Source organism: Colobus angolensis, unplaced genomic scaffold (genome assembly GCF_000951035.1).
Source record: "Colobus angolensis palliatus isolate OR3802 unplaced genomic scaffold, Cang.pa_1.0 Scaffold141, whole genome shotgun sequence".
NCBI lineage: Eukaryota > Metazoa > Chordata > Mammalia > Primates > Cercopithecidae > Colobus > Colobus angolensis.
The window spans coordinates 3,934,620-3,962,055 of NW_012114500.1; the positions used below are offsets into that span (position 1 = coordinate 3,934,620).

The 27,436-nt window shown below is 35.5% G+C and overlaps 2 protein-coding genes across 3 annotated transcripts in view; both read left to right on the plus strand.

Moving 5' to 3' along the window:
* RNPC3 (RNA-binding region (RNP1, RRM) containing 3) overlaps positions 1–27,245 on the plus strand; it is a 30,992-nt gene extending 3,747 nt beyond the window's left edge. The window contains exons 3-15 of one of the 2 annotated variants that reach the window (XM_011935213.1): positions 5,822–5,940; positions 6,874–6,957; positions 7,475–7,586; positions 8,246–8,314; positions 9,462–9,604; positions 13,515–13,640; positions 15,438–15,589; positions 17,380–17,541; positions 18,621–18,715; positions 19,372–19,430; positions 23,826–23,958; positions 24,602–24,669; positions 26,159–27,245. In XM_011935213.1, coding sequence (XP_011790603.1) covers positions 5,822–5,940; positions 6,874–6,957; positions 7,475–7,586; positions 8,246–8,314; positions 9,462–9,604; positions 13,515–13,640; positions 15,438–15,589; positions 17,380–17,541; positions 18,621–18,715; positions 19,372–19,430; positions 23,826–23,958; positions 24,602–24,664 — 1,317 coding nt within the window. In that variant the 3' untranslated portion in view covers positions 24,665–24,669; positions 26,159–27,245. The remainder of the gene's footprint in view (positions 1–5,821; positions 5,941–6,873; positions 6,958–7,474; positions 7,587–8,245; positions 8,315–9,461; positions 9,605–13,514; positions 13,641–15,437; positions 15,590–17,379; positions 17,542–18,620; positions 18,716–19,371; positions 19,431–23,825; positions 23,959–24,601; positions 24,670–26,158) is intronic. The other variant, XM_011935214.1, reaches the window with a different exon arrangement.
* The window catches only part of AMY2B (amylase, alpha 2B (pancreatic)), a 43,547-nt gene continuing 26,238 nt past the window's right edge, over positions 10,128–27,436 (plus strand). The window contains exons 1-2 of the mRNA XM_011935211.1: positions 10,128–10,221; positions 20,120–20,124. The gene's annotated coding sequence lies outside the window, so the exon portion shown is untranslated. The remainder of the gene's footprint in view (positions 10,222–20,119; positions 20,125–27,436) is intronic.

The window sequence follows — 27,436 nt, forward strand, 5'->3', positions numbered from 1 at the left end:
GCTGTGAAACAATAGAAATGACCCAGATTCTCATTGGTAAAAGGAAGGGAAGCCTTAAATCACATTATGTCCATATACTGTACTACAGCTGTCTGAGAATGATATCAAATGGTATGTGTTAATACAGAATGATAGCCCAGATAGAGTACATGAATAAAGTTGTGAAAGATTATGTATGATGTAACCTCAGATTTTTTTAAACGAATAGTATACATGTTAGCATATGCACAGGAAAAAAATATGACAGAACTATACACCACAATGTTAAAAACATCTTTCTCTGAGAGTAGGATTACAGAGGGCTTTCATATTATATTAATATGTACTTTTATAATGATAGGTAATTTTTTTTTTCAGAAAAAAAGTCTTTTTAAAAATATAGCATATTACATTATAAATAAAGTATGGGAATGAAAAACTCATTGTTTTAGGGTCAAAAATAACTTGGAGGAGAGCACATGGAGCCAGTCATTGTCTTTGAAAATGTTTGTAGTGAAAGGAAGCAGTAAGAGGTTAATGGCAGTATTGATAGGGCTTTTAGGCTAGAGAACATTTGGCCTTATTGGAAAGTGATAGATTAAGAAAACAAAGGAAGAAATGTTCAAGAATAGAGTAAGTAGCCAAATTAGGTAGGAGGAGTTAACATTAAAAGTGAAAAGCCATAAATCTTTGAGAATAAGAACTTACATGATACCCATTTTGAGAGGAAGAAAGTTGGAGTAAGTCAGATTAGATGACCTTCATTTCAGATAATCAAGCTTCACTGTTAATGAATAGGTCTAACATTCATTTAGGGTCTTGAAAATTATTGAAGCATTTTAAAACTAACTTTGTATGACGTTGTAAGGCAGGAATCCTCAAACCCCGGGACACGGACTGGTACCCAGCCACAGCCTGGTACCCAACCATGCCCTGTTAGAAGCTGGGCCACACAGCAGGAGGTGACTGGCAAGCTAAGGAAGCGTTATCTCTATTCACAGCCTCTCCCCATGGCTGCCTGAGCTCCACCTCCAATCAGATCAGCAGTGCCTTGGCCACTATTGTGATCTGCACATGCAAGGGATCTAGGTTGCACTCTCAGTGAGAATCTGACTAATGCCTTATGGTCCGAGGTGAATCAATTTCATCTCGAAACTATCTCCCCACCCCCTACCCTGACCTGTGGAAAAATTGTCTTACACAAAATCGGTCCCTGGTTAAGGCTTGTAGTTTCATGTGTTGCAAAACTATTAAGTGCCTACTATGTGCTAGATGCTGTTTTAGGTTTTGGGATTATATGTGAACAAAAACAAAGATGATTATAGTTTGTAGTCTCAAAAGGGGAGACAAAATAATCTTTACTATTTTAGAGGACAATAAATGCTATGGAAAAAGGACAAGTAGAGCAATAAGATCGGGAGTGTTAAGTGGGGAGAGGTCAGGCTGTAGTTAGGGTTATATTTGAACAACAATTTGAAGGATGCGAAGGGAGTTAGCTAATGAAATTTCTGGGAGAAGTATGTTTGAATTAGAGGAACAGCTGGATCAGGGCCTCTAGGATGTGACCATGCCTGTCATGTTGTTCAAGGAAACCACTGTGACTGGAGCATACATAGTGGGAGTGATCATTGGATTTGAAGTCTGAGAAGTCATAGAATCTATATTATGTAGATTATAGTAAGGAATTTAGATTACTGTCAGTAAAATAGGGAGCCTTTGGAACAAGGAGGTGACCTGATCTGACATATTTCAAAAGATTGCTTTCTCTGTTGTGACTAGACTGAAGGGAGAGAAAGGTAGAAACAGGGAAATCCATTAAAATGTTGTGGTAATTCAGTCCAGAATTGATGGTTGCCTTGACCACAATGGTAGTGGTTAGCGGTGATTAGATTCTTTATATAGTTTGAAGATAGAAGCAAGGATTTCTTATTATATTTATTCCAGTAGGTTTTGGGGGAACAGGTGGTGTTTAGTTACATGCATAAGTTCTTTAGTCATGATTTCTGAGATTTTGATGTACCTGTCACCCAAGCAATATACACTGTGCCCATTGTGAAGTCTTTTATCCCTCACCCCCACCCCCCACACTTTCTCCTGAGTCTCCAAAGTCCATTGTATCATTCTTATGCCTTTAGGTCCTCATAGCTTAGCTCCTGCTTAGGAGTGAGAACATTCGATGTTTGGTTTTCCATTCCTGAGTTACTTCACTTAGAATAATGGTCTCCCATTCCATCTAGATTGCTACAATGCCATTATTTTGTTCCTTTTTATGGCTGAGTAATATTCCATGTTTCATATATATATATATATCACAACTTCTTTATCCACTCATTGATTGATGGACAGTTGGGCTGGTTCCGTATTTTTGCAGTTGCAAATTGTGCTGCTATAAACATGCATGTGCAACTATTTTTTTTGTATAATGACTTATTGTCCTCTGGGTAGATACTCAGTAGCTGGATCAAATGGTAGGTCTACTTTTAGTTCTTTAAGGAATCTCCACACTGTTTTTCATACTTACTATACTAGTGTACATTCTCATCAGCAGTGTGGAAGTCCCTTTCACCACATTTCTACCAACATCTATTATGTCTTGATTTTTTCATTATGACCATTATTGCAGGAGTAAGGAGGTATTGCTTCATGATTTTGATTTGCGTTTCCCTGATCATTAGTGATGCTGAGCATTTTTTCATGTTTGCCGGCCATTTGTATGTCTTATTTTGAGAATTGTCTATTCATGTCCTTAGCCCATGGGCTTGTTTTTTTTCTTGCTGATTCATTTGGATTCCTTGTAGATTCTGGATATTAGTCTGTTTTTGGATGTATGGATTCCAAATATTTTCTCCCACTCTGTGGGTTGTCTGTTTGTTGATTGTTTCTTTTGCTGTGCAGAAGCTTTTTAGTTTAACTAAGTCCCATCTGTTTATCTTTGTTTCTGTTGCATTTGCTTTTGGGTTCTTGGTCCTGACATCTTTGCCTAAGCCAATGTCTAAAAGGGTTTTTCCGATGTTATCTTCTAGAATTTTTATGGTTTCAGGTCTTAGATTTAAGTCCTTGATCCATCTTGAGCTGATTTTTGTATAAGGTGAGAGATGAGGATCTAATTTCATTCTTCTATATGCGGCTTGCCAATTATCCCAGCACCATTTGTTGAATAAGGTGTCTTTTCCCCACTTTATGTTTTTGTTTGCTTTGTGGAAGATCAGTTTCCTGTAAGTATTTGGATTTATTTCTGGGTTCTCTGTTCTGTTCCATTGGTCTGTGTGCCTATTTTTATACCAGTACCATGCTGTTTTGATGACTTGGGCTTTATGGTATAGGCAAACAGGATTTCTTAATGGCTTGGATATGGAATGAGGGAAAGAAGCATTAAGGATGGTTACAAGATTTTTGACCTGAAAAACTGGAAGAATGGACTTGCCATCATCTGAAACAGAGATGGCTCCTGGTGGAGCACATTTTTGTCTGGGGGAGAGATTAAGCGGTTTAGCTTCTGAAATGTTGATTTTGAAACGTTTGTTAGAAACCTATGGGGCACTATCCATTATTTGAATATGTGTTCCTTGACTTCAGGACAGAAGTCTGCGCTGAAATTATAAATTAGTGAATCATTAGCATATAGATTTAAACTGCAGATGCTGGATTAAATCACGAAGATAATATGTTGGGATAGAGAGGAAGACCAGGACGAGAGCTCTGGAGCATTCCAACATTAAGAATGTGAGAGAAGGCACAAGTCAAAGAGATGGAGGAGTAGAAACCAGTGAGCTAGGAAGAAAGTTGTAAGAACGTATGAAGTCTTGAAGCCAAGTGAATGACATGTATCAAGGAAGAAGTGATTAACTATGTTAAATGCAATCAAGTGAAGACTAGTAGTTGATCATTAGCCCAACAATACAAAATTTGTTGTCTATGATAAGCAGTCTCATTAAACTTATTAAAGCATTAACCTGATTGAAATAGTTTTGAAACTGAATAGGCAGAGAGGAGTTGTAGATAGAGGGTTTATATAACTTCTACAGAGTTTTACTGCAAAACTAATAATGCAAATTTAGGATGGGAGAAATAGGAGCGTATTTTCGTACTGATATGGATAATCCAATAGAGGACAGAAAATTAACAGTTTAAATAAGAGCACCCCCCACACCCCCCACCACACACATTTCCAGAGCATAGCTAAGTAAAGACCCTTGAGTAGATGAGAGGATGGAATTTAGTATATAAGTCAGACAGCTGGATTTAGATAGGAATGTGGATAGTTAATAGATTATAACAGAATATAGAATTTTGGCATGCATATGCTGGTAGATGGGGAGTTATAGTGGAAATCTGATATTCTCATGTCATCACTTCAGTTGTCTCAAAGTAGGAAACCAGGTGCTAGGCTAACGGAATGCCAGAAAAATATTGTGAGGTTAAGGAACAAGGAGAAAGTACAAAATATTCTCTTATAGATGGGAAAAATAGACTACGATTGTAGTAAGTAATTTTGTGGTATCATTAAAGGTCACCCTACAATTTGTGGTGCTGTTATAAATTGAAAGTAAGGCCAGGGAAATTTGTTAGCTTGTTTTCAGCCATTTTCAGCTGCCTGGGTATAAGCAGAGCTGGCGTAAAGTGGGATTTAGCCAGATTTTTATTTTCCTCAGTTATAGGAAGTAGTCCTTTAATAAGTACTAAAGGCTTGATAGCCTGAGTTTAAAAATAAATTAGGAAATAGTCAAGGAAATGTTTACAGCATTGGCCAAAAAAAAAAAAAAAGGAAAAAAAAAAGTATACGTAGGGACCAGCCCCACAAGGTCAGTGGGTTTTTCTCCCCATGTGTTTAGATGAGAGACTGTAGAAATAAAGACATAAGACAGAGGTAAAACATAGCTGGGCCCAGGGGACCACCACAACCAAGACGCGGAGACCAGTAGTGGCCCCAAATGCCAGGCTGTGCTGATATTTATTGGATACAAGACAAAGGGGCAGGGTAAGGAGTGTGAGCCATCTCCAATGGTAGGTGAGGTCACGTGGGTCACGTGTCCATTGGACAGGGAATCCTTCCCTGCCTGGCAGCCTAGGCAGAGAGAGAGGGAGAAAGCACTTAATGCCATTATTTCTGCATATCAGAGACTTTTAGTACTTTCACTGATTTTGCTATTGCTATCTAAAAGGCAGAGCCAGGTGTACAGGATGGAATATGAAAGTGGACTAGGAGTGTGACCACTGAAGCACAGCATCAGAGGGAGACAGGCCTTTGGATAACTGCGGGCAGGCCTGACTGATGTCAGGCCCTCCACAAGAGGTGGAGGAGTAGAGTCTTATCTAAACTCCCCCAGGGAAAGGGAGACTCCCTTTCCTGGTCCGCTAAGTAGCCGGTGTTTTTCCTTGGCACCGACACTACCACTAGACCACGGTCTGCTTGGCAACAGGCATCTTCTCAGATGCTGGTGTTACTGCTAGACCAAGGAGCCCTCTAGTGGCCCTGTCTGTGTATGACAGAGGGCTCACACTTGTCTTCTGGTCACTTCTCACTATGTCCCTTCAGCTCCTATCTCTGTATGGCCATTTTTTCCTAGGGTTATAATTGTAGAGCAAGGATTATTATAATATTGGAATAAAGAGTAATTGCTACAAACTAATGATTAATGACATTCATATATAATCATATCTGTGATCTAGATCTACTATAGCTCTTGTTGTTTTATGTATTTTATTATACGGGAACGGCTCGTGTCCCCAGTCTCTTGCCTTGGCACCTGGGTGGCTTGCCACCCACAGTGTAAACATTGGTCTCTAACAGATCATTTTTAGTACAATTGTGAAATGTTTACTCTTGTTCTTTTAACTCCAGGCATTGACAAGACTCCATCAGCTGAAACTTTTAGGTCATACTTTAGTCGTTGAATTTGCAAAAGAACAAGATCGAGTTCACTCCCCATGTCCCACTTCAGGCTCTGAAAAAAAAAAAAGGTATGTAGATAATACATTTTGTAACATTTTTAAAGTTTGTTTTTTTTTTTTAATCAGTTATATAGTTATTGTATTGGTTTCAGACTAGCCAGTAAGTAATTGGAAGAGTAGTGACAGATTTTTCCATTAAATCTAGCACAGTAAAACAATATCTTTATTTTTGCCCCTAATTGTACATTAGGAACCAGATTTAATATTACAGTTTAATCAGTGTGAAGTGGGAAGGGAATGGGCTGAAATGAATTCATCTTCAACCTTCAATGGAGGGAAAATAACTAGTATAATGTCTTTGTATCAGAGATAACACAGTGTGATAAGATCAAGACTGGCATTTGGTTTCCAGCTGTGACTTTTTGTAGTACACCTTGACAAATTTGCTTTACACTAGTAGTTCTCAGAGTTTGGTCCCTAGATCAGCTGTATCATCTGTAAACTTGGTCAAACTACAGAACCTTGAGTTTTTTTAACCCTGTCTTACTGAATCAGAAACTTCATTGAGGGATGGAAGGGATGGGAAAATGCTCTAGAAGTCTGTGAGTTTTAATAAACTCTCCAACTGATTATGACACGCATTAACGACATTTGATTGCCACTATTTTATACCATGTAAACTTTAGTTTTATTTTTGGTCAGTGACAATTATGCCATCTTCATAGTCTTGCTATGAAGAGTAAATGGAAATGTGTAGTGCTGAATAATAATTTTATTATTATAGCACTTCTGTAGTAATAATACTACAGAAGGGATTCAGTGAAGGTTAATTTTAGTTCCCTTCCCATTCATAGGTGTTTGCTTGAGAAATACTTGAAAGTTTTTTTTTTTTTAATAAAACTGTTTTTATAATGACATGTTTGAAAAGGTAATTTATCTTTTTTGTGTGCAGTTTTTCACTCTTTGGAAAGGGAAGATTAACTTTGATTCTGTATGTCCCAGGTCTGACGACCCTGTTGAAGATGATAAAGAAAAAAAAGAACTTGGTTATTTAACAGTGGAAAATGGAATTGCACCAAACCATGGGTTAGCATTTTTATTTGCTTTTCTTTTGCTTTTGTTCTGTGTTGTATACAGATATACAGATATACAGATGTCTTACTGCTTTTTGCTTATTGTATATTGTGATATACAGATATCTTATTATATATTGTGATATACAGATATCTTATTGCTTATTGTATATTGTGTTATATACAGATACCTTATTGCAAATAAGAATTTAAGATAATTTTAAAAACAAAGATATTTATTGTCATGTATATTTTTAATATGTTGAATCACATTTTGTGTTACGAATTTGTCACTGAATTCAGTGCAGAGAAAGCATCTCTTGAAATATTGAGAGATACAAGGTAAACCTCTGCCAAGACATACAGTAGCTTATTTTTCTTTTTAAGTGTACTTTGGAACTTTTAGGAACAAGGTAAATCTAATAGTACTGCATCATTTGAGCAGTGTGTTTGTTACCAGGTTACCTAAAATGAGTTACTGATATGAAATTATTAAAACATAAGCATCTTAAATGTTTTTTATTTTATAGGCTGACTTTTCCTTTAAATTCATGCCTCAAGTATATGTACCCACCACCTTCCAGCACAATCCTTGCAAACATAGTAAATGCCTTGGCAAGTGTGCCTAAGTTCTATGTACAGGTAAGTAGAATAAAACTTTTCCTTAAAGGACTTGTTTATATAGCTTGATATTTTATTTTTCATGCTGATTCTCATAAAAGTAATCAGACTAATTCTAGACAGCTAGTGATACAGTACTTTAAATGTAATTAAATATTTACTATTTTCAAGTAAAGACTTTTATAAGGTATAGTATAAGTGGATACTAATAAACAGAAGCTAGTTTGGGAAATGTAATTTGTGACAATTCTCTATTTAGAATACACCATTAAATAGAGATTCAGACCCCTGAGCAAATGCTTAAAAATATTGGCAGTAATAACATATTTTTTTGAAGTACAAAGTATAGATGTATTTTAATGTATTTCTCTGTTTTATAATTTTACAATAATTGGGGTAAAGATATAAAATCATTTCAAGTAGGTTTTATATTACAAGAATATTACATTCTTAGCAACGGGACTAATTGAACATGTAGAATTGACATTTTAGGAAGATTAATCTGAGATACACCAATGCCTTGTTTTACCTTATACAGAGATCATAAAGTCAAGAGATGGGCAGGTCTTCCTTTACACTCAATTAATAAATAGTGTTATTGCAAAGTTTCTTAGTATGTAAAATACAAGATGTGAGTTGAATCAATTTATATGTGAATTTAAATGTTTTACCATTTTAAGGTCCTTCATCTTATGAATAAAATGAATTTGCCAACACCTTTTGGACCAATTACTGCGCGACCTCCCATGGTAAGACAGCTCTTAGAATTTTCAAGTTAAAATTTCTTTTCCCGAATGGGATTATTGAGGCTGAATTATACAGCTGTTATAGCAACCTCTGATGTACATTGAAAATAAGGAACAGATATAAAGTAATATGATGATAATAGAAGAACTGAGAACTTGAAGTGAGGAAAAGCCAGAATATGAAAGAAATGCTTTTGGCAATAAAGACTGTCATTTCATCCAGCATTGTTAAGTTTTTTGAGCCAAAACATTGTGCCATCCTATGAGGTAGTTACGCTTCACTAGATTACCTAAAGGTTTCGTTGTTCTGGTTTTGTCACAAACAGAGCTTTGTTTGCAAAAGACGAAAAAGGGTGCTGGTACTTTTATTAGACTTGACTATGCAAATCTGTCAATAATTTAGAAGTAGACTATACCTGCTCTTGAATAATTTTAGTTATTATTTTGCTATAGTACTCTTAGTATATTTATAAATAATAGCAATGCAAAATTATTAATACATTGAGTGTTCATATATGAATAGAAGAGAATTTGGTTTGAGATTTGCTGCTTTTCTAATGTATGTACTATTAACTTTAGGATTTGTTTGTTGTTTTTGTTTGTTTGTTTTTGTAACCCCAACACCTACTCAGTGCTTGATATATTACTGGAGAATTAATTAAGATTATACTAACTGCTGTTAACAAATAAATTCTTAGTCATTTAATACAATAAAAATGATTTTTGTCATGTCACATCCTTTCCAAAAGTAGAGCAGAGGGATATTTTGGTTTACTGAGCCATGAAAAACACCTGAATTGTTTTGACCATGTGCCTTCCCAGGTTGATGAAGACATTGCTACACAGTCTGCAGATCAGGAAGTAAAAATTATTTGTGGGAGTTTCTAATTGTCTGATTTCATTGGCTATAACTCAGTTACAAGGGAAAATATAACTACAAAGGAGCCTTGAAAATTTAGTTCAGCTGAGGGTGAAGGAAGAAGAGGCACATTTTGTGATCAGCTAGTGATCTGCCATACAGGATGTTCCCTCAATATGTGTAGAATGTGTTAAAAAAATGTGATAGAAATGAGAATGTAGTATTCAAATGGAGTTTGTTCTATAAATATTTTAGACTGCCATAGTATTTTTGTTTTATTCTTTTAATTAGTATGAAGACTATATGCCGTTGCATGCACCTCTTCCACCCACATCTCCTCAGCCACCTGAGGAACCTCCTTTGCCAGACGAGGATGAGGAATTATCTAGTGAAGAATCAGAATATGAAAGCACTGATGATGAGGACCGACAGAGGTTTGTAACATGAAATATTTGTTTAGTTTCCAAGAAACATAGAATGTAAGAAAGAGACTCTTGCTCTCCCTAGATTTTGTGTTTATAATTCTTCATAGTTTTGGGTGATTAGAATTTGTCCTCAGCCCCCAACACCCCAAGCATATATAGCAGCTATAAATTAAGACCTGAGAATAGATACCAAGACCTAAGTGAAAATTTTTGGATTATGCATAATTTTTTAGATTGACGATTATGGTATTATAAACTACGTTCAAGCCTTGTTATTTGTGGATTCTATATTTGCAAATTGTGCTAAAATTTATCTGTGACTCCAAAATCAATAATTGATGTGCTTTTTATTTATTATTATTATTCTTATTTTTTCTTTTGACACGGAGTTTTGCTCTTATTGCCCAAGCTGGAGTGCAATGGCGTGATCTCAGCTTACCCCAACTTCCGCCTCCCAGGTTGAAGCGATTTTCCTGCCTCAGCCTCCCGAGTAGCTGGGATTACAGGCATGTGCCACCATGCCCAGATAAATTTTTGTGTTTTTCGTAGAGATGGGGTTTCTCCATGTTGGTCAGGCTGGTCTCGAACTCCCACCTCAGGTGATCCGCCTGCCTCAGCCTCCCAAAGTGCTGGGATTACAGGCATGTACCACCACGCCTGACCTTGATGTGCTTTTTAAAATTTTTGGTGGAAATGGACATTGAGCCATGTGGTGAAAAATTTGAGTCAGTCAACACATAGGTTCCCAGATGATGTCAAATAAAGACACCCTCTAAGAGCCTTTTGTTTCAGTTCTCATGCTACAAACAAGTATCCTTTTCATGGTCTATTCAGCACTACCTTTTTTTACATTTTTGAGTTTTTTTGTTGTGACTCTTGTGTTTAAAATGGCCCTCGAGCATGGTGTTGAAGTGCTCTTTAGTGTTCCTGAACTCAGGAAGGCTATGTCAAGCCTGATGGAGAAAATACATGGTTTTCCTTCAGGCCAGAGTTATGGTGGTATTGACTGTGAGTTCAATGCTAATGATTCAATAGTGTATATTAAGTAAGGTGTTCTTAGACATAAACATATATTAAGCAAGGTAATGTATTGATCAGATGACAAGATGTTGTAAACAAAGGCTTCCAGGAACCTAATCCTGAATTTTCCTAGGGACAATGATTTAGTGTTTATGGTAACCTTAGAACATAACTACTGCAAATGAACTTCGATTGTGTTCATGTTTTGACAGATGCTTATTCTTCTGGACTTTACCTCAGAATAATTTCTAGAGCAATTCTTTAGGATTTTATACAAAACTATTCATAGTAACTACTGCAGATGAGTTATTCTTTTTATTGATAGTTCTTGACAATCTACGTATTTTATTTAAGGATTCTGACAAACAATAGTACATTGTTAATAATGTTCATGTATATAATCCACAGCCTGACTTAGAACAAGAGTTGCCAAACGGTTTCTTTATAGGTCCAAAGAGTAAATATTTTTGACTTTGTGAGACATGTGGTCTCTGTTGTGGCTACTCAGTTCTACCCTTGGAGTAGGAAAGCATCCATGGATAGTATACGTAATGAGTTGATATGGCCTTATTCCAACTAGACTTTATTTATAAAATCAGGCAGCTAGCTGGATTTGGTCATTGAGCTATAGTTTGTCAACCCCTATCTGCAGGACTCTGATGGTAAAATGATTGAAATCTTAGGTGACTATGCACAGAAGAAGTGGTATATAGGAGGAGTGAGTAGTTGGCATGAGGCAGAACTCAAGCAGAGACTCTGAGCAGCATACACAAATAATTGCAATTTGACTGAGTCAGTGTCCACCTAAGTAGTGGTACAATGTGCAGTGTATTCTCTTTGTAAGGGAAGAGTTAAAATCAAAGCATAGGTGGGGCTGAAACTACAAAATGGAAGTGAATACAGTATCTGTCTTGGACAGTGACGTTTAGGGAAGCTGGCAGTTCCTGATAGATGGTTACTTTAACTTGTTGCTAAAAGAAAAAGAATAGTATAGAGTGTTAACTCTGGTTTAATTACTTAACCTCTGTGAACTTCACTTTCTTTATAAAAATAATGATAGTAATTAGAAATGCTATAGTAAACTGGCCAAACCCTTTTTTGTTTGTTTACTTTGGTTTCCATTAAAGGATGTAGTGTGGAATTCTGCCAGTAATTCATCTTGAGTCCTGAGAGAGAACATAGCCTTTGCATGTACCAAGCTCTAGTTTCATGCTTCTCTGTTATCTTCAGGAAATGTAACAAGACCTAAACAAAACAAAAATGGTACAGGTTGAGTACCTCTAAACTAAATCTGAAATCCAGAATGCTTCAAACTCTGAAATTTTTTGAGTACTAGTATGATACCACATATGGCTGGCTTAGTGACACCTTTGCTTGTTTTATTCCTTTCTTTTTTCTTTTTAAGGCAGGGTCTTACTCTTTTGCCCTAACTGGAGTGCAGTGATGTAATCATGGCCTACTGCATGCTCAACCTCCCGGGCTCAAGCAGTCTGCCCGCATCAGTCCCAGTAGCTGGGACTACAAGCATGTGCTACCACACCTGGTTAATATTTTTCGTATTTTTGTAGTGATAGGGTTTCACCATGTTGCACAGGCTGGTCTCAAACTCCTGGGCTCAAGTGACCCGCCGTCCTTGTCCTCCCAAAGTGCTGGGATTATAGGTGTGAGCCACCATGTCCAGCCAACACTTTTGCTTTCTGATGTTTCCATGTACACAAACTTTATTTCATGTACAAAATTATTAGGAATATTATATAAAATTATCTTCAGTCTTTTGTGTATAAGTTGTATATGAAACGTAAATGAATTTTGTGTTTAAAGTTGTGTCTCATCCCCAAGAGATATCATGTATATGCAAATATTACAAAACCGATGTACTTCTGGTTCTAACCATTTTGGATAAGGAGTGCTCAACCTGTACTATTCACTTATTCAGCAAATAATTATTGATTACTGAATATATGTCTAGCACTCTTGTAGAGGCTTGGTGTACTTCGGGTCAGCAATTTATAAATGTAGACATATACTTTGAATAACTAAATTTTTTCTTAAGTTTTTGGTAAACCATGGTTTTTTAAAAGGGTTTAAAAATTTATAGCATATGTTTTCATTTTTCCTCAGGGAAAAAGGTTTAAAGCTTATTTGAACAATACCCTCCTTCCTCTCTTTTGTGTTTTGTTATGTGCATATATTTATTTTGCTTTCAAATTTTACAAATATAACCCTGAGAAGTAGAGCTGGGACTAGCGGTTTCCAAGTTCCTGCTCTGTAGATGATACAGAAATGCCTAGACAAGTTCTATCTTTAATATTAAATATTCATACTCTTAATGGAGAAAAGCTATGTACAAGGTGTTATCACTTCCTGAAACTACTTCAGAGCATAGTACAGTATTTGAAAACTGTTCTCAAGTAATTTAAGTTACCTTATTTATAGGATGATTGATTTGCAACAGTTATGCACAAAAAGCTTTTAAATGACATATTTCAGTCCGGGCTCTGTTTAATAATTAGAATATGAATAAAAATCATTTAAGAACGTTAATATTATATCAATTTTATTATTGTATCTTGTTCAACTGTTTGGCATGAAGTTCAGCCATTTTATTTGGGCAACTGCTTATGATGAGACATGCATTTTAAAAATTGATAACATGTAATTAAGTCTATTTTTAATTTTTTCCAAGTAAGATGAAAGCTGAGCAAGGCAATTTAGTATTTGAGCTTTTATCAAATTGATGATCTCTTAATTGATGGTGTTCTAAATATTTTATATAAGTAAAACATTTTAAAATTTAAATTATACACCAAAATAACAAATTTAACTTTAATAGAAACAGTGGTAAATAGCTATGCTTCTAGAAAGGAAATTTTGTTTATCATTCCTCTCCTCATTGTAGAATGAACAAATTAATGGAACTAGCAAATCTTCAGCCCAAAAGACCTAAAACAATAAAGCAGCGCCATGTGAGAAAAAGGAGAAAAATAAAGGATATGTTGAATACACCTTTGTGTCCTTCACACAGGTAATTTTATTTGAACTATGAAATGAGGGTTGTTTGTATGTACTTTGTTTACTTGCTTAATTCACATCATTCTTCAAGCTGGCATTTGTTTCCTTTCAATGTTCTTGGTTTACCACTGGCTTCCTAGTTGCCAAATTTATAAATATTCATAGTTCTCTCACAGTTGACCAGTACTCTCTCCTCTGTCCTAAGCTTTAATGTATTTTCTTCCAGCTTCCTGTCTGCAGACTCAGAATATCTTATAGGCACTTAGGATATTATCCAAAACAAAATTCATTTACTTTCCTTTTACCATTTCTTTTCTCTTTCTCCTTGTACATTTACAGTTTTGTTAGTGACATTACTGTCACTAGTGTAATATATTAGTGAATAATGTCACTAATATAAACGTGAGTGTGTTTATATACAGTTATTTAGTTTCTCTTAACTCCATCACCTGATATCAGACATTTTTTATTTAAAAAGTACCCAGCAGATAAAAATTCACATATCTTTTCTTGGCACACAGGACCCACCAGAGTGCCTTTAAGTATTTGTTGAATGCATGGTAAGGTTCTCTGCTAAATATTGTGTGTAGTTTAAAGCATGCTTCTAAAGTTTAATGCTGTCTTTTCAAACAGTGAGTTAATAGTCTTAAGGATAATAAGCCAGATGCACAGATGATTATTGCATTCGCATTTATAATACATGACATAGGAAATATAAACTAAGAACTAAAAGGTTGTGAGAAAAGAGAGGCCACAGCCAGTTGAGAAATTTGGAAAGGTTGTAAGAGAGAGGAGACATTTGAGCTGGCCCTTTAAGGAGGAGAGACAAAAATTAGGCAGGGAAACTGTAACCTATGTGAATGGAAGAATAAAAGGAAAGTTTCCAGAGGTAAGCAAATTTATAGAATAGGAATAGAAACGATGAAAGAGAAAGCTAGAAGGATTTGAAACCTCCCCTAAATGTTAGGCTGTGAAGTTTGAATTTATTGAAGAAGCCATTGGAATGCCATTGATATTTTTAAAAATTAAGAATTCCTTTTGCACTACTTTATCTTGTAATAAACTTCCTAAGGAATTTGCAGATTTGGGATAAGGGTCAAGCCATAGTTATCCAAGAATGTTAGCAGATATAAGTTACCTTTCCATTGTGTTTTGCACATTTTATTATAGTCCGGAAGTTGTCAGTAAAATGATACTTGTTTTATACATGTTTGCATTATTTTACCTTTTTTTCCCTTTGAATCTCTATAGTGACACTGAACAATAGAAATTAATGTGAGCCACATTAAAATTGTATGAAGACATAATGTAAAATATCTTAATAACTTTTTATATTGATTATATGTGGAAATAATATTTTGAATATAATGAGAAATAATAAGTTATCAATATTTCTTTTCATGGTTTTAATGTGACTATTGACAATTTTAAGTCATCAAAATCTAGTGTTATCTATATGTTTAAAATATCAAACATAGAATGCACTATTTTGCATATTGGTAAGTATCCTGAGGTTTAGAATCAATAGTCATCAAATCTCTGTCATTTCCAGAATGACCTTATACAAATTATTAACATTGCTGAACCTCAGTCTTTTTATGTGTAAACTAATAATTTATTAGTCACCTATATGAGAGCATTAAAGTTTATTAAACTAATAAATCTAAGTCACTCACTTTATTCAATATAAAAAAATGTAATGAATCCTTTGTCAGTGTTAACTTTTACAATTTAAAGTAAACTTGAAATAATATTTTACTCAGGATTTTATTTGCAATTACAAACTAATACTATGATTGTTTTTAAATAGCAGCTTACATCCAGTGCTGTTACCTTCGGATGTATTTGACCAACCACAACCTGTAGGTAATAAAAGAATTGAATTCCATATATCTACTGACATGCCAGCTGCATTTAAGAAAGATTTAGAGAAGGAACAAAATTGTGAGGAAAAGAATCATGGTAAGGATATTCTAGTTACATCACATGCTGAAATCAACTTTTTGTGTTAGAATTAAGTTTTACATATAATGTTTTGTATTTTAGTATTTGTCAACTTTATTTAAAATATGCAATTAGTGTTTCCTCAAAATCATGGAATAATATCCACTTTCAACTTTTTTATATAACAGAAATTGATGGTAAATGGTGAGATTTTCACTGTTACCCTTTGCTAGTAATGACCTCTAGAATGAAATTTAGTGCGTTTTGCTGATATTGACACTAAAAATATAATGGAGTATATTTTATTGACTTTTTCATTGCTTGTTTCATGTGGTGGCCTATGGTTTTATTATAATATTATTGGTTAGAAAACAAGCAATGTGACTATTTTGTGAGTTGTAGACTTAATGTAATGTATATATTTTTAATCCAAAAGACATGGACGATTGTTGCCAAGAAAGCTATTCTTCAGTTTAAAAAAAAGTATTGAAATTACAGATTTTTTTTGCTTGTTTTAATCACAGATTTGATATTATAATGGTGTTCTTTTGTTCTTTAAGTCTTTATTTTGAAATTTCTGAAATAATCCCAGTTGATCGGAATGTAACCAAAACAAAGTAAAATTGTTAAAAAGTTAACACCTCAAACCTCATTCTCCTCTGTCCTACTACCTAGAGGCAAATACCGTTAGCTATTTGTTATGTGTATATACGTACGTGTGTGTGTGTGTGTGTGTGTGTGTGTGTGTGTGTATGTATCCTTCCAGACCTTATCCTGTACATGTATGAACACATTTCTATCTTATTTTTTAAATGAACATTATGTTTTGATGGTATTTATCATTTGCTCAGTAGTGACTTGTTGAAAGTTTGTTATCTAGCAGCCTCCATGGACAAGTTTGCCATGGTCTCTTTTTTGAAGTTTACAATCTAGTTTGGGGTAGCTTACTATGTCAAAATATAATCATATACTTTACATTTTTTGGCTGTATAATAGACCATAATATAATTTTGTCAATATTTTATCATGCATTTTGCATGGAAGTTGAGGTTGTTTCCCTTCTTTTACTATTACAGGAAATAGTGGAATATGTCTTTGTGCATGTATCTTTGAGCACTTGTGTGAATATAGGATAGAATTCTAGTGAGTATTGCAAACATAGTGAGTGAAAAACTGTGACTAGTTTTCATTCCTGTGTTGGATGGTGAGTGTGAATGTAGTGCCTTTTCAGGTAGCACCTTTTTTGTGCGTTTATTTAACATTTTTCTTTTTATAAATTTTTCTTATCTCATGGCTAGTCACCCTTTAACACAATTTTTTTACTATTTGAACCTTTATAGAAAATGTTTACCGGCTGGGCGCGGTGGCTCAAGCCTGTAATCCCAGCACTTTGGGAGGCCGAGACGGGCGGATCACAAGGTCAGGAGATCGAGACCATCCTGGCTAACACGGTGAAACCCCGTCTCTACTAAAAAATACAAAAAACTAGCCGGGCGAGGTAGCAGGCTCCGGTAGTCCCAGCTACTTGGGAGGCTGAGGCAGGAGAATGGCATAAACTCGAAAGGCGGAGGAGCTTGCAGTGAGCTGAGATCCGGCCACTGCACTCCAGTTTGGGCAACAGAGCAAGACTCCGTCTCAAAAAAAAAAAAAAAAAAAAAATGTTTACATATGCTTCTTTCAGTATATTGAGAAACACCAAAGAATTTTAGTGCCTAAAGATATATTATTAAATATAAAATGGGGGAAGGGGGCAGAAAGTGTTTTTAAAGGAGAGATTCTTATGGTCAATGTTAACATTGAACTCTTAGATTTACCTGCTACTGAAGTTGGTGCATCCAATATAGGATTTGGAAAAATCTTCCCCAAACCTAATTTGGACATCACAGAGGAGATTAAAGAAGATTCTGATGAAATGCCATCGGAATGTATTTCCAGAAGGGAGTTGGAAAAGGGCAGAATTTCTAGAGAAGGTAATATCACGAAATAAACTAAGCACATATTCCATTTTACATATCTTTGACTTTACAGAAACAAAACAAATCTGTCATGCCATTTACCTTAAGGCACATACTTTAGAACATCTCTCCGGTTAATGTTTGTAATCACTTCTTCTGTTTTTTTTTAAATACTCATACTTTATAGTGGAAGGAACATTTCTTTCCATGCAGTGTTTCCAGTCTATATTTGGGAAAAATTTTTGTTTTCATTCCTAAAACTTTTATGTGTCATTTAAAGTAAGTCAGTGTGTCCTACAAGTCTGGGGTTATATTTTCCAAATGCAGCCAATAGACTGTCACAAATACTGTGTCTGAGATACATACAAAGTGATTATTTTTAAAAAATGGTGATTAGAAATCTATGATTTCAGGATTTTATATCCTAACACGATAGTTTTCTACTTCTCAAAGACTTTTACTGTTTTAGTATATTGTCAGAAAATATTTAGAGGCTTTAGATTGATGTGTAGTACATAATTTTTCTTACAGTAATGGGAAATAGACTTCCAGCTAGGATTTTTACACAAAACATCTATCTAATTTTCTAGAACAGACTACTGACATTAAATGAGAGGAGCTATACAGGGGTTCTTAGGCCATGGTTTGTCCGAGATGCCTGATATTGTGCTTACTTCATTCTTGTATTTAAATATGGAGGTGGCTGATGGTTTGGGAAATTCACTTTAAGCAAAATAATTACCCAAATCAATTAGCATATATACTTTACCCTTTTTTTATAACATGACTCATCTTAATGGAGTTTTAATAGTAGATATTTTATTGGACAAATTTTAGTTACTCTAGAAGTCTGAAATTTTTTAAACAAAAGTTTTTTATATGTATAAAAACTTAAAGTTTTTTATATAATCAATTCAGATTTTCAGTGAGTATATTTTAACCCATTTGTAACATTGTTACTAATTTTATGGTTTTAACATTTTCATAAAGCTTAATTTGTCTATTTAACAGTTATATTTGAATATGATAATTATATTTAAAAACTTAGTTAAAATATTTTAATTTTATATCTTTGTTTTTTGTTTTTTAATAAGAAATGGAAACACTTTCAGTTTTCAGAAGTTATGAACCTGGTGAACCAAACTGTAGAATTTATGTAAAGAATTTAGCTAAACATGTTCAAGAAAAGGTAGGTTTAAATTGATTTTTTTTCATGTAAATGAAAATAATTTGAAGATTTTATGCTTGATATGTTAAAGTCTGTGTGAAACTACCTTTAAGAATGTGTTTTTTGGTTTTTTTGTTTTTTGTTTTTTACTGTGCTTCAGGGCATGACAAATTATTGTTTAGTGTTTCCAGGTTAATTTTCTATTAAAATAATATTCTCATAGCTTGGCTTCTCTGGCAGTAAATACTGAGGCGGAGTTTGGGGTATGTATTAATTTCCTAGGGCTAAGTGGCTGAAACAACAGAGATGTGTTGTCTCACAGTTCTGGAGGCAAACTGAAGTCAAAAGTGTGGCAGGATTGGTTCATTCTCAGGGCTTTAAGTGAAAGATCTATTCTGTGCCTCTCCCATAGCTTCTGCTGGTATGCAGAAGCTGACGATCTTTCACCTTCCTTGGCTTGTGGCAGCGTCATCACAATTTCTGCCTTTGTACATAGCGTACTCCCTTTGTGAGTATCTGTGTCCATATTTTCCCTTTTGAAAGGCCACCAGTCATATTAGATTAAAGCCTACCTTAGTCCAGTATGACCTCTTCTACTGATGTATTGATGTATTTGTTTATTTATTAACAGTTTTTTTCCCCTGGCTTTGTTATTTGTCTTCTTACTGAAATTCTAGGACCTTAAATATATTTTTGGAAGATATGTTGACTTTTCATCAGAAACACAGCGGATCATGTAAGTGACAGTAAAATATAATCTTAAATTATGTTTTGTTTTTATCTGTTACAAGTTTACTATTTTAATTCCATCATTTTCCTTTTAGAGATAAAAATTGTTTGAGAAAGTTGGTCTATGCTGTTGCGCTATTGATCTTTTAAGATGTCTAGAATAGGAGTTAGCAAAGTTTTTCCGTAAATGGGCAGATAGTAAAAATTTAATATTTTTATTTTGTTGCAGACCATACTGTGTCTGTTGGAACTATTCAGTTTTGTAGTTGTATTATGAAGGCAGCCACAAAACCTGAATGAATATTCATGGCTGTGTTCTAATAAAACTCTTTGCAGAAACAGGCCTGTGATACATTCTGACCTTAATCTTCTCTCTAAATACATGGTTCTCAGACTTTAACATTGCACAAGAATCACCTGGAGAGCCTGGAAAAACAGTTTTATAGGCCCACCTGCAGAGAGTCTGATTTTCTCGGTTTCATGGGTAGGACTCATGAATTTGTGTTTCTGGAAAGCTCCTGGATGATGCTGAAGCTTCTGATCCAAAGACTGTGCTTTGAAAATGATTCTTTCAATGAATCATCCAGGAATGTATAGCAGTGAGGCAAAACTTTTTAGATTCTTACTCTGACAGTAAATTGTCATCTTTTAAAAGAACTTCATTGAGCAAAGCTTCCAGTTTTGTGAAAGCAAAAGAGAGAGTTGTGGTTTATAAATGTTATAAAAGCTAATGTGTTAGTCTCTTTTCACACTGCTGATAAAGACATACCTGAGAATGGGCAATTTACAAAGCAAAGAGGTTTAATGGAAAACTCACAGTTCCACGAAGCCAGGGAAGCCTCACAATCATGGCAGAAGGCAAGGAGGAGCAAGTCACATTTGATGTGGCTGGTAGCAGGCAAAAAGAGAGACAGCTTGTGCAGGCAAACTCCCATTTTTTTTTTAAACCATCAGATCTTGAGACTCCTTCACTACCATGAGAACAGTGCAAGAAAGACCCATTCCTATAATTGAATCACCTCCCACAGAGTTCCTCCCACTACACATGGGAATTGTGGGAGTTACAATTCAAGATGAGATTTGGGTGGGGACACAGAGTCAAACCATATCATTCTGCCCCTCACCCCTCCCAAATTTCATGTCCTCACATTTCAAAACGAATCCTGCCTTCCCAACAGTCCCCCAAAGTCTCAACTCATTTCAGCATTAATTCAAAAGCCCACAGTCCAAAGTCTCATTGGAAACAAGGCAAGTCCCTTTTGCCTAGGAGCCTGTAAAATTGAAAGCAAGTTACTTACTTCCTAGATACAATGAGGGTACAGGCATTGGGTAAATACAGCCATTCCAAATGGGAGAAATTGGCCAAAACAAGGGTGCTATGGGCCCTGGAGAAATCATCCAAACCAAAGGGTCTACAGCCCTTGTGCAAGTCCAGAATCCAGTGGGGAAATCAAATCTTAAAGCTCCAAGGATCTCCTTTGATTCCATGTCTCATATTCGGGTCATGCTGATGCAAGAGTTGGGTTCCCATGGCAGCTGCACTCCTGTGACTTTGCAGAGTACAGCCTCCCTCCCAGTTGCTTTCATGGGCTGGCATTGAGTGTCTGCAGCTTTTCCAGGTGAATGGTGCAAGCTGTCAGTGGATCTACCATTCTGGGGTCTGGAGGACGGTGGCTCTCTTACCACAGTTCCGCTAGGTGGTGCCCTAGTAGCAACTCTGTGTGGGGACCCCAACCCCACATTTTCCTTCTGCGCTGCCCTAGCTCATGAGAGCCCCATCCCTGCAGCAAACTTCTGCCTGAACATCCAGGCATTTCCATATATCCTCTGAAATCCAGGTGGAGGCTCCGAAACCCCAATTCTTGACATCTCTGCACTGCCAGGCTCATCACCATGTGGGAGCTGCCAAGGCTTGAGGTTTGCACCCTCTGAAGCTACCACCCAAGCTCTATGGTGGCCCCTTTCAGCCACAGCTGCAGTGTCTGGGAGGCAGAGCACCAAGTCCCTAGGCTGCACACACCACAGGTACCCTGGGCCCGGCCCTAGAAATCACTTTTCCTTCCTAGGCCTCAGGTCATGGGAGGGGCTCCCATGAGACCTCTAACATGCCCTGGAGACATTTTCATCATTTTCTTGGGGATTAACATCAGGCTCATCATTACTTATGCAGATTTCTAGAGCTGGCTTGAATTTCTTCTCTTTCTTTTCTGTTGCATTGTCAGACTGCAAAATTTCTGAACTTCTATGGTGTTTACTTTTAAAACTAAATGCCTTTAATAGCACCCAAGTCACCTCTTGAATGCTTTGCTGCTTAGAGATTTCTTCCAACAGATACCCTAAATCATCTCTCTCAAGTTCAAAATTCCATAAATCTCTAGGTCAGGGGCAAAATGCCACCATTCTCTTTTTATTTTAAAACCATCAAACCTTGTGAGGCTCATTTACTATCACGAGAACACAAGAAAGACCCACCCATATAATTTAGTCACCTGTAACAGCATTCCTCCCATGACACATGGGAATGTAGGAGTTACAATTCAAATGAGATTTGGGGACACAGAACGAAACCATATCAGCTAATGTTTGGAGTTAGAATTTCATTCCTTACAATACTGTATTTGTTAATTCTAAAGTATGAAAGACTCCCTGTCATATAAATTAAAAGTAAGAAGAAGTAGAAAGGATAAGGTAAGAGGCTTTTGAGTGCAGATAAAATAAAGAAGTGACTGTAACTAAGTTTTGTTTTAATCTTCAAGTGACGTCAATACTTTAAAAATCTTACCTGGCCTATGTGTTTTTTTAGATAGGTATACACAAATGAAACCATGTTTTACAATTCTCTATATTCATTAGGGACAAATACCTCTTATCAGGATGCCAAAATATTTTTTCTTTTGCTGATCATGCAAAATGCTAGGTCTTTTTCTTTGTTGCCATCTTTGAGTCATGATTATAAGAAAAAAATAATTTACTGCATTTTTTTGATAGTTTTTTATGTTGTATTATTTTGGTAGTCTCATAGACTAAATATTAGGTAATATTTCAGTTGTAAATTACAATCTGATTTTTCTAAGTAGTGTTTGACGGATTTTCTTTCAAAAATTTCAAAAAAATGAATACACTATGGAATGGATCACTATATTAGGAAGTTAAAAATTTGGTTTGTGTTTCTGACTTTAGATCTTAGCTATCTGCTTTGAAGTCACTCACTGTCTCTAGACATCACCTGTAAAATTATGGTTTTGAGTAGATAATCATTGAGGTTCCTTTCTACTTGGAAGTTCTGTAATTGCTTATAATAATATAATGAACTCTAGGCCAGGCGTGGTGGCTCACGCCTGTAATACCAGCACATTGGGAGGCCAAAGTGGGTGGAATCACTTGAGGTCAAGAGTTAAGACCAGCCTGGTCTACATAATGAAACCCTATCTCTACTAAAAATATAAAAATTAGCCAGGTGTGGTGGCAGACACCTGTAATCCCAGCTACCCAGGGGGCTGAGGAAGGAGAATCGCTTAAACCCAGGAGGTGGAGGTTGCAGTGAGCCAAGATTACACCACTGCATTCCAACCTGGGCAACCGAGCAGGACTCTGTCTCAAAAAATAAATAAATAAATAGATAAATTTAAAAAAAATAATAATATAATGAATTCTATAATTGTTTATAACTGACTGTTAATCCTTTCTATTTTTCCATTCTTGGTTATATAGTGTTTTTTTTGTTTTGTTTTGTTTTGTTTCTTTTTAATCACTTGAGCAGGTAGTGCCAGATTGTAAGGCACTTAAAAAATTGAGATAAATAATAATTTAAGAAGTTTGCAGCCGGACACCGTGGTTCACGCCTGTCATCCTAGCGCTTTGGGAAGCTGAGGCAGGTAGATCACAAGGTCAGGAGATAGAGACCATCCTGGCTAACACAGTGAAGCCCCGTCTTTACGAAAAATACAAAAAATTAGCCGAACGTGGTGGCGGGCACCTGTAGTCCAGGTACTCCGGAGGCTGAGGCAGGAGAATGGCATGAACCCAGGAGGCGGAGCTTGCAGTGAGCCGAGATTGCACCACTGCACTCCAGCCTGGGTGACAGAGCGAGACTCCGTCTCAAAAAAAAAAAAAAAGGGAAGTTTGCTTTTCTAATTACTAGTAGTATAATTTTTAAATCACATACTTTTATGATAGTTGAGAATAATTAAAAATACATCTTAAACAAATACTACCTACTTGTAGAATCAGTTTTAGTACAAGAACATGAAATACATTTTTAGAAAACTGAATAATTAATGTGCCTATCAAATGTTTTAGTCACTTTTATTTGAAATAGCAACATTTTAAATTGTTCAACACATTTTCATTCACATCATTGAAACTAACATTCTTTGAATCAAAGCTCTTTTCTTCCTTCTAGGTTTGATATACGTTTGATGAAAGAAGGTCGTATGAAAGGACAAGCTTTCATTGGACTTCCTAATGAAAAAGCAGCAGCAAAAGCCTTAAAGGAAGCTAATGGATATGTGCTTTTTGGAAAACCCATGGTGGTTGTATCCTTTAAATCCATCTATTTCAAAACTATAATTTTTAGAAGGGTATAACTGAAATTAATTTTCGTGTTACCCTTAAGAAATTTCCACAATTGGCATTCTAGCAGTAGATATTCATTCAGTTACAGTTAAACCCACCTTACTGAGTCAAATGACAGTGTTATTTAGATTTTTAGTAAAGGAGCTTCAGCAGCATGAAGTTGTTGAATTTCAGCCAAGTTTTAAATGTTTCACTTATGCAGCTCAAAAGTACACAGTTAGACGAAGAGACTAGAGTATCCAGAAGTACATTTGGAGTCATAAAATAACTAATTCATTTTATCATTTTATTGTAATTTATATTTCTGCATGAGAATTTTAATAACCAGAGTATATCATTGATTAACCATCTTGCTTTTAGTAATCAATGCAGTTTGCAAACTAGAAATCAGCAAGATAGGTAAAGAAACAAAGGCCCAGGTATAAAAAATAATGACTATAAAGGAAAAGTTAATTATTAATTTCCTCTCAAGTCATGGAGTCAGGAGACACTCAAGGTAAATTAAAAAACCATACTCCCACCGTACATTAGAATGTTTTTGAGAATTATTTAGAAAAGATTACTTGCATATTCATGAAGGAAACCTTAATTTTAAATTATTAGCAGTTTGCTCGATCTGCTAGACCAAAACAAGATCCAAAGGAAGGAAAAAGAGTTAAAAATTAATAAAGGTAAGTGTGAATAAAATGTAATAAAAAGACAAGACTAATTCTTCAGATACAATTGAGAATAAAAGTTTGATAGAGTAGTAATTCGGGTATCTCTTATGTATTTTTTAAGGAAATATCTATCTGTGCAGTTAAGTCCCATTAAACTTCAAAACTGTAACTACAGATTAAAACCCATTTATACTTAAAAATTAAGTTTGGAGAATGAATCTTATAAAGGGAGTGTGCCAGTTACTCTTTTTTTAACTTTTTCTGCCTATAGTAAATCAATAGTTCTTAAACTCTAATATGTATCATAATCACTTGGAGAGCTTAATAAAACACAAATATGTAGGTTCCTTCCTTCCCTGAAAGAGTTTTTGATTTGGTAGGTCTGATGTGGGGACCTAGGGAAGCTAGTTATACCAGTTTTCCTTTTAATGAGGGGATTTCCAGGATGCTGGACATTTAGTGCTGAAATGGGGAATGTGTCTGGCAAGCCAGGACAAGTTGGTCACCCTTGTTGGCACCTGAAAATTTGCAAAATTAATGAGTTTTCAGGTAATCATGAGGCATCTGATCCAGAGACCACAGCTTGAAAACTCCTTGAATAAACACTTACAGATACATTTTCTAACTCTTAAAATTAACCTAAAGTAAATGTTAAAATAAAAGTTAAAAAAAAAGGTCAAACTGTTACTAAAAATAATTCTGGCTGAGGGCGGTGGCTCACCCCTGTAATTTCAGCAATTTGGGAAGTGAAGGTGGGCAGATCACAAGGTCCAGAGATCAAGACCATCCTGGCCAAAATGGTGAAACAGCGTCTCTACTAAAAATACAAAAATTAGCTGGGTGTGGTGGTGCATACCTGTAGTCTCAGCTACGTGGGCTGCTGAAGCAGGAGAATCTCTTGAACCTGGGAGGCGGAGGTTGCAGTGAGCCGGGATCACGCCACTGCACTCCAGCCTGGCGACAGAGGAAGACTCCAACCAAAAAAAAAAAAAAAAATTTCTACAGTGCTGAGTATATAAAATTATTAACACACTTCACAACAATGTATGTTTGTGGACTTACATCTTTTTTGTCTTTAAAACAAGTAATTTTAGTGCGTACTTAATTTGATGATTAAATATGATAGAATTAAGCATGTTAAATGTTAATATTTGCTACATTGTTCAAGAAATAAGTGGAAATATATTCCTTTGTTTTTTATTTAAATTTTTCTTCCTCTGTAAACTAAAAGAACATGAAGTAAATTGGTCACAATCACAATTGGTGTTTAATTGACAAATATGAGTAAATAAGAGAAAATTTTGTTTAATGTTTAGTCCCTCTGAGATGGCTTGAATATTTGAATTGTGTTGCATGTCTATACTGGGTAGTCACAAGTCTTATAAACACTTTAGAGGAAAGATGGATTTCAGTCTGTATTTTTAAAAAATCATTTATTTGTAAATCTGGTGCTGAAAAATAAGAAAAAAAAATTAAACTGCATTCTGCTGTTCTTCTTTAGAAGCATTCCTGCGTAAATACTGCTGTAATACTGTCATGCAAAGTGTATCCTTTCTTGTCGTATCCTTTTTGGGGCAGTGTTTTTTTGTTTTTTTTCTTAGAAATGTTTGTCCTTCCCCCACCTGTTCATCCAGGTTAAGCAATACTTTTTTACACTTTATTCAAATGAAATATTTCTAAAATTATTTGTATAGATTGAACAAATCTTTTATGTGTTTTTAGATTTGTTGTGGAATTTTCTGTGCTGTCCTTTAGGTTATATAATTTTTTGAGGGAAAGTTAGTGAATCAGGTCAACTTACTTAGAGAATGTGCTCATTTACTTTAACTCAGAATACAGTCTTGTTTCTTCTATTTGTATATTTCCTAAACCTGATTCAATAACATGCTTTCTGTTGTATAATGTATCTGGTTTAGGTATTTATAATGTGTTTAAAATTTAATTGGGCAAAGGACTTGTTTTTCTTTTAAAAAGTACTTATATTGAAAATTAAGATGTCTGGATTACTATGTAAATTCTAAAGAGTAACAGACCACTCATTTAAAGTCTTAAGTGAGTCTCTTTTGACATAGATAGCAATAGAAGTATCTTTCTTCTTTCCCCTTTCTTTTTCTAAACAAGAGAAGAAAAGTGTAATAGAGGGGAGAACACATAATGCTGACTAAGGGTAGTGCATTAAGTGAAAAACAGTCTTGGCAGGTATATAGGAATAGTGGTTTCCCGACTGATTGATGACCATAATCGCCAAGAACAGTGGTTCTCAGTCTTGGCTGCACATTACAGTGATCTGGAACTTGAATGAAATACTAATTTTAAAAGGGTACAGTGGTTCATACTTGTAATCCCAGCACTTTGCAAGTCCGAAGTGGGAGAATCACTTGAGCCCAGGAGTTTGAGACCAGCCTGGGCAATGTAGGGAGACCCTGTCCCTACAAAAAGATACAAAAAGTAGCCGAGTGTGGTGGCTTCCACCTCTGGTCTCAGCTACTTGGGAGGCTAAGGCAGGAGGATCACTTGAGCCCCAGAGGTTGAGGTTGCAGTGAGCCATGATCACACCACTGCATTCTAGCCTGGTGACAGAGTGAGACCCTCTCCCTCCTAAAAAAAAAAAAAAAAAAAAAAAAAAAGCTTAATGAATATATTGATGACTGGTTCTGTTCGTCAGACTTTTGAGTTAAGGGCTAGCGAGTGTAGCACAGATGTTAGAATAAACCTCTCAAACAGATTTTAATGTACAACCAAGGTTGAGAACCACCAAAGAAGAGTTTTTATGCATAAA